This window comes from Primulina huaijiensis, chromosome 7 (assembly GCF_012295235.1).
Source record: "Primulina huaijiensis isolate GDHJ02 chromosome 7, ASM1229523v2, whole genome shotgun sequence".
NCBI lineage: Eukaryota > Viridiplantae > Streptophyta > Magnoliopsida > Lamiales > Gesneriaceae > Primulina > Primulina huaijiensis.
Window position 1 is genome coordinate 16,578,337 of NC_133312.1, and position 7,478 is coordinate 16,585,814.

The 7,478-nt window shown below is 36.8% G+C and overlaps 1 protein-coding gene across 2 annotated transcripts; it reads right to left on the minus strand.

Moving 5' to 3' along the window:
• Nucleotides 1–3,172: 3,172 nt before the first annotated feature.
• LOC140980611 (tubulin alpha-5 chain) lies at nucleotides 3,173–6,068 on the minus strand. Of its 2 annotated transcripts, XM_073446546.1 has the most exons (6): nucleotides 5,810–6,068; nucleotides 4,998–5,212; nucleotides 4,684–4,883; nucleotides 3,997–4,505; nucleotides 3,583–3,705; nucleotides 3,173–3,500 (listed from the first exon to the last, which is right to left on the minus strand). In XM_073446546.1, the coding sequence occupies exons 1-6, from the start codon at nucleotides 5,920–5,922 to the stop codon at nucleotides 3,335–3,337; spliced, it is 1,326 nt and encodes a 441-aa protein (XP_073302647.1). In that variant the 5' UTR covers nucleotides 5,923–6,068; the 3' UTR covers nucleotides 3,173–3,334. The 2 variants fall into 2 exon arrangements, with proteins under 2 accessions (XP_073302647.1, XP_073302646.1); XM_073446545.1 differs by having other exon boundaries at nucleotides 3,173–3,705.
• Nucleotides 6,069–7,478: the final 1,410 nt, after the last annotated feature.

Here is a 7,478-nt window from a genome sequence, read left to right on the forward strand (position 1 = left end):
CTCGGTCAGCGTCTCCCAGATTTAGATAACGAAAGTGCACCTCAAGTGATCAAATCCAACCCTCAGCAGCAAACGGGTCGGTGGTGCCAGAAAATTCCTTCGGACCTAGCCTCTGGAACTAATCATAAATGTCGAGTTGTGGCCTCGGACCCTGCTGAAACAGCTTTTCAAAGAAACGTGCCATGATCTCTAGAGCACGTGTTGCAGCATCCCCATTAGGAGGTGGGGGTGCTTCCCTTGACGATCCTCAGTGTTCTCGGCTTGCTTATCGGTACTAGGTGCTCGTCTAAGAGGCATTATATCTGAACGTTTTCCAAATTTCTAACGTAACCAACATGAATTTAAATCTAAGTTTCTAATCAAGCAGCATATATTAATCTCTTTTTGAGCAACTTTAAGCACGAATAACATTTAACCTCAAAAAGCTTTTAAACATGTAAAGTAAACGTATAAACCATATAAACATGCAGGTAACATCATAAAAATCATGTAAAACAATTAAACTTAAAGACTTGAGGCTTGCCGACTGAGCTTTCCGGAACTGACGGTGGCACAACCCTTTACAGGAACATTGCTCTGATACCAACTGAAACGTTCACTACTCATTTTTCTTGAAAATATACTAGAAATTTTTTTTTTCTACTACTCTCGACCGAAATACTATGCATATATGTATAAATATTTTTGCTATTAAAATACCAACCAACATACTATTATTTGAAAACCCAAAAGAAAGTAATTCAAAGCATAAAGTCGTAAACTTCAACCAACCTAAACTAACGTTATCTCAAAAATAAACATAACTCTAATATCCTCTCAAAACCTCTCAAAAGCATCATAAATAATAAAAATCTTTAAGTAATCATAATTCATAAACATAGTTTTATTTACGGAAAACTAGAGACGGTCCTCGGGTTGTGTGCACCTTCAGTCCAACTAGTTCAATCATCAAGTCCTCCATCAATATCAAGCTCACATGTATCGATCACACCTAGTGAGTCTATTGACTCAGCAAACCTTAACCATGATAGCAAGTAATACATATACATTCACAAGCAACAGTGAAAATACTTTTAAAAAAAAATCTTTTCATGAACATAAACTTAAAAATATTTTCTTTCATCATATACTTTTTACTTTTCATCATATACGCATATGTTTCCATTTTTATTGAATTCAGATCTTCAATTGTGACTTTCGTATTAGTCACAATCAATTTACCTCCTTCAACTTTTCATATTTCCATCACTTATGAAAATTCATGCATATATAAATCATTTTTCTTTTAAACCAAGCATGCAACATATCTTTTATACCTCTAATCGACCAAACCCTAGCTTAAAATTCCATGTGCCTCCGCTTCTAGACTTTAGCCAACCCAACCAGGCCCTGGCTAACCCTCCTAGGACCTTGAATGAGCCCCTTAGACCCTTCCTAGGCCAACTCTACGGCCCATGCATGAGAACATGCACCATCCGCTCGGATCCTCACGCGCATGGCTAGCAAGAGTCCTAGCTGTGCGCCTCCCTTTCCTGGACCATCCAGTCGCCTATGGACCACCATGGATCGTGGCTAGGACCCTCACGAGCCCTTAACCTGGCCTGGAAAGCAGCCTGCGCAGCCCACTTCCCTTTTTCCTTGAAAAACTGCACGCCCTAGCAGATCGGTCCTCCTTGCTGCACCACATCCGTCCTCACCCTTGCATCTAAGGACCCTTAATCATGTGAAAAAACATTCCTTCTAGTTCCCCTACCATGACAGTCCCTTTGTGCATCATTAGAAAGAGTTTAAAAAAAGAAAAATCTATGTTTATGCATATTTAGCCATAAAAACGAAAATAAAAGTGGTGCATCATATTCTTCATGAAAACACAATTAAATATACATAATATGGTCTGAAAGATGTTTGAAGGGAGATTAAGGCGTGGCTTTGCGTTTATTACGCTCGAAAATCAACTTGTGATGCGAGGGACGTTGACGAGGAGGAGACCTTTGCTGAATTTCCTTCAAAAGCGTGAGTTTTCCTTCTCAAATTTCTCGTGTGTGCATGTGTCTTGGTTGATGAAGAGAGTCCTTGTATTATTTTATGGTGAGGGGCGTGTGATTGTGAGGTTATGGTGAGGGTTTTTGGCTTAAAGTTTGATATAAAACACATGGTGCAAGCTTAGACCCGTTAGCCAAGTATAATAGGCTCATTAAGTCCATTATTTATTATTTAAAATATTTGTTTAGGAAAGTTTGTGAAAATATTAGTCGAATTCTCAAAAAGTCCCTATTTTTATCGAAAATCGATTGCCGACTTAAAATACGACTCGGCTTACTTCATTTTCAAAAATTTCATTTAAATACCCCACACATTAAACAATTAAAAATAATTATTTAATAAAAATATTTTCCCTCATATGATCATCGGTCCCCGTTTCTCGATCGCGTCTCAAATAACTTTTAAAAACACAGTTTTATACATTCTAATAAAAAAAAATCTAATTTAAACATGCAAACATGCACGTCATAATTAATTCATGCAATTAAAACCATTTAATTAGTCATTTTTTATTTTCTCTAAATTTTTATGCTGTTGGATTACATTATTGAATTTTTGTACCTTACATTTGTATACAAAGTTTTTCAAAATTCTAAGTTGATGAGTCCCAAATTTTGTATTTTTTAAATGTTTTTAGAAGTATTTTCATCGTCGGAGCAAAAATATTTCCCATCACCTGAGAACAAATGACTGACATTTTTGTAAACTATACATCACAATGAATAACTTTGTGAAGATCGCCTGAGAACATATGGCTGACAATATTACTTTCTTTTATTATTATTGTTGTTAGAATTATTAATCTTTATTAGTTTTAGCTTTTTATGAAAATAATGTATACATACATAATAAAATTACTCTTTGTACCCTTGAACATATTCAAACGTAAAATTACTCTTTATAGGAATGTGAGGTTTTTCTTTATCATGAAAAAAAATATCCTATTTCATAAGCGTACCTAATCATAAACACACCACATCGCTGTGCCGGCCGATTCTTCAACTGCATTGACGTTTACATATTCTTCCAATTTCCAAATCAACAAGGAACCATTCACTCTCAAAAGAGTTGTATACAGAGGACATATATCTTGGGTTAAAAAATGGCCGACACCCCTTTATTGACAATATAAACACAAATCTTTAGGCATAATGATTAGAACTTGAAATAACTTGAAATCACAAAACAATGCCATTTTAACAATTTTCCGACAAAAGACAAATCAGCATCATACACAGATCACATAACAATTATAGTAGCACACAAATGAAGGGTAGCAAGAGACAGGAGACTAGCCAACAGCTAGTGATAATGATTCAACGAACATTAATATGCCAGCCAACCAACTAATAATCTTCACCTTCCTCCTCTTCATCATCTGCACCTTCGGCGCCAACTTCTTCATAATCTTTTTCGAGAGCAGCCAGATCCTCACGAGCTTCGCTGAACTCACCTTCCTCCATTCCTTCGCCCACATACCAGTGAACAAATGCTCTCTTGGAATACATGAGATCAAATTTGATGTCAATGCGTGAAAACACTTCGGCCACTGCGGTGTTGTTGCTGATCATGCACACTGCTCGCTGCACCTTGGCAAGATCACCTCCGGGTACGACCGCTGGAGGTTGATAGTTGATGCCACACTTGAAGCCAGTTGGGCACCTGTTACATTCACAAGATCCAACATAACAAGTAACCATGGCTACAACAGTGCTAGCAAAAACCAGGAATATCGCCTCAAGAAACAGAATTGGTACCAAGTGCAACAATTAAAACAGCTGAAAACCAAAGGAAGAAAAAATTGGTATAATCCTTGGCATTATGTGAATATTGTCAAAACTAAGTTGGATGGCAGTAGATGTCAAAATCACCCAAAATGCAAACTTACTAGTACGATAACAAGCTATGAATTTCAGCTTCCTCAACTAGGAAATTTATATGCAGTTTTCTTACCAGTCAACAAACTGAACAGTTCGTTTAGTTTTGATGGTAGCAACTGCGGCATTGACATCCTTGGGAACAACATCACCACGGTACATCAAGCAACAAGCCATGTACTTCCCATGTCTAGGATCACATTTCGCCATCATACTTGAGGGTTCAAAGACTGCATTTGTAATCTCAGGGACTGATAGCTGCTCATGGTATGCTTTCTCAGCTGAGATAACGGGGGCATATGATGAGAGCATGAAATGGATACGGGGATATGGTACAAGGTTGGTCTGGAATTCTGTAACATCAACGTTGATGGCTCCATCAAATCGTAGAGAAGTAGTGAGGGATGATATGATTTGAGAAATCAAACGGTTCAAATTGGTGTATGTAGGCCTCTCAATATCTAAAGACCTTCTGCAGATGTCATAAATGGCTTCATTGTCCAGCATCACAACAACATCTGTATGCTCAAGAAGGGAATGAGTTGAGAGAACACTGTTGTAAGGCTCAACAACAGCAGTGGAGACCTGCATTTTGGAGTAAAAACCATAATTACAACACACTGCCGACATATGAAAATTATCAAGACACGATAGCAAGAAAGAGAGGCCACTTGGAAATGATACATGTAATCCCGAATTAATAAAAGTAAGAGCATCAGGAGACTAATTATTACATGGACTACACGAAGTCAAGTTTCAGTACCTGAGGAGAAGGATAAATAGTGAAACCGAGCTTTGATTTCTTCCCATAGTCTACAGACAATCGTTCCAACAGCAAAGAACCCAAACCAGAACCAGTACCACCACCTACTGCGTTAAAAACTAAAAATCCTTGCAGCCCGGTGCAGTTATCAGCCAACTTCCTCACCCTATCCAAGCATAGATCAACAATCTCTTTCCCCACTGCAAATAAATTAAAACAGGCGAAGAAATTTGTATGTTCATCAGTTCAACCCATGCCTCAAAATGCCAAAAGAAAAGCAAAAACAACATTAGATCTGCAAATTAAGATTTTACCTGTATAATGTCCTCTGGCAAAGTTGTTGGCAGCATCTTCTTTACCGGAGATAAGCTGTTCTGGGTGAAAAAGCTGGCGATAGGTCCCTGTCCTGACTTCGTCAATGACAGTAGGTTCAAGATCAACAAAGATAGCTCTTGGGACGTGCTTTCCTGAGCCAGTTTCACTAAAGAAGGTGTTGAATGCATCATGGGCCACACCCACCGTGGTGTCACTGCGCATCCACAAACAGTTTATGCATCAAAACTCAATATTTTTTATTCAGAAAATTCATCAGGTATTAACCAACATTTAAGTCTAAACAGAATCACATTCATATATATTTTCTCTTCTACATGGGATGCATTTTCACCAGCCAACCAAACCAAACCAAACAAACAAAATTCACACCATTCCATCATTATTCAAATCCTCCATAATACAGGAGATAAATCAAAGAACCATAGGCAATCAGCAATTTGCAAAAAGACAAGAGGAACTAACAATGGATCAGGAACAATATAACACTAAAAATGACAATGGATTTAAAACATCAGATCTATCAAGCGGCATTACACACTTGTGTCAGATACAATGTAGCCCCAAAGAAACTTCAAAAATAAAAAATAAAAAACTTTCAAATTAAGTAGCAAACCGTAACTCCAAAAATTCAAGGCTGGGACAAATAAATCTCTAACAGCTGGTCATCCGAGAAAAGAAAGCAACCAAAACATGAAGAAACACAAGATCCACATGCCACAACATAAGAACAAATGCCGAATACATTTAACACGCAGATCAATGCAGGTAAGAAAACGGGGTAAAAAAAAACCTGGGCATCATCCCATCTGGATGGATGTCATGCTCGAGGCAATACAGCTCCCAACACGAATTCCCAACCTGAATCCCCGCTTGCCCGATGTGTATGCTGATAATCTCCCTCATTTTGCTCTACGAAATTTCCCCCCTTCACACAGAAACGTACAACCCTAACTTTCTCTCACTGGATCTGGGCGAAATGGGATACTTTATAGATAGAGAATTACGTCCTAAAGGGACAGAGAAAATGGCCAGCGGACGCGAGAGACAATTGAGAGTTGGATCTGATAAATGGATTCAAGTCCGCACTGTGGGCTCCATGTATCGTTATCCATTCATTCGTTGGCTCGGATTGTTGAAATGACATTGATGCCCTCAAGTTAATTCCAATGATTTGGTCGATATGGAAGGGTAGTGTGTGAATACAAAGTGGTGTGGTGTAACTGGACCAGGTGTACCATGTGAAGTGAGAGTCGGTGAGTCCAAATAAGTAGTGGACCAGTTGGCAAATTTGGGAGCATTGCTGATTTTAATTATTAGTCCTTTGCTAAACAACCGATAATTTTGGTTTTAATATTAATTTTAATTATCAGTTCGTGAGTGTGTATTTAATATTAGTGCGACGTGACTTTTCAACCGTTTTGAGATCATACATGAGTGTGTTTCATGTGAGACCGTCTCATAGATCTTAATCTGTGAGACGGGTCAATCCTACCCATATTCACAATAAAAAGTAATACTCTTAGCATAAAAAGTAATACTTGTTCATGTATGACCCAAATAAGAGATCCGTCTCACAAATACGACCCGTGAGACCGTTTCACACAAGTTTTTGCCATCATATATTTGTGTATTATTTATTCGCGTTTTTTGTGGAGCAATAATATATGTTAAAATAGTTTTTTTTTTCTTTTACTTATTTTTTAAAAAGATTTTAATGTTTTTTTTTATTATTTTAACAAATTTATTTTATTTACATTTTGTGTTACTTTTTTTTTTTATTTAATGGGCAACGAGTTTTTGTGATTTGATGGAAGTTTCTAAACTATATATTTTTTAAAAAATATGACTTTGGTCAAATATAAATTTTAAAAATAACTTTAAACATAACTAAACAACGTGATCATATCCTCATGATCTCGTATGTTTTAATAAATGAACCTCATTTTTTTTTAAAATTTATGATTGACCAAAATTATCTTTCACATTTTCTTGAGTTTTATTGCTTGTAAAATCTATTTGAAAGTAAAAGATATATATCGATATAAACTAATAGGTTGTTTGAGTTAATCTCAAAACACTTATACTCGAACCTCAACCAGATGAACAATACAAGCCCGGAGACTTAGGGGGAACAAAATATGAGAATGGAACAAAACATACAATTTGTAATCAATCTTTTACACGATTAAAGAACTTTTGACCTAGCCATTCCAACCTCGTAAAAATCGAAAATTTAAGCTTTGTAACTCCCATAAAACTTTTAAAATGCATGTAACAACAAAACAACCCAAATTCAGAAAAATTAGGGAAATGAAAAACCATGTCGTGACTCCCATGATCAGCCATTGGGAGGGTAATTAAGAGGCCATAAAAATCGAAATTAAATCCCCTTTTTTTGGCTGAAAAATGCCTTGATTTAGCTGCCTCGATCCACTATATAAACCGTCCAAAGTTGTGAA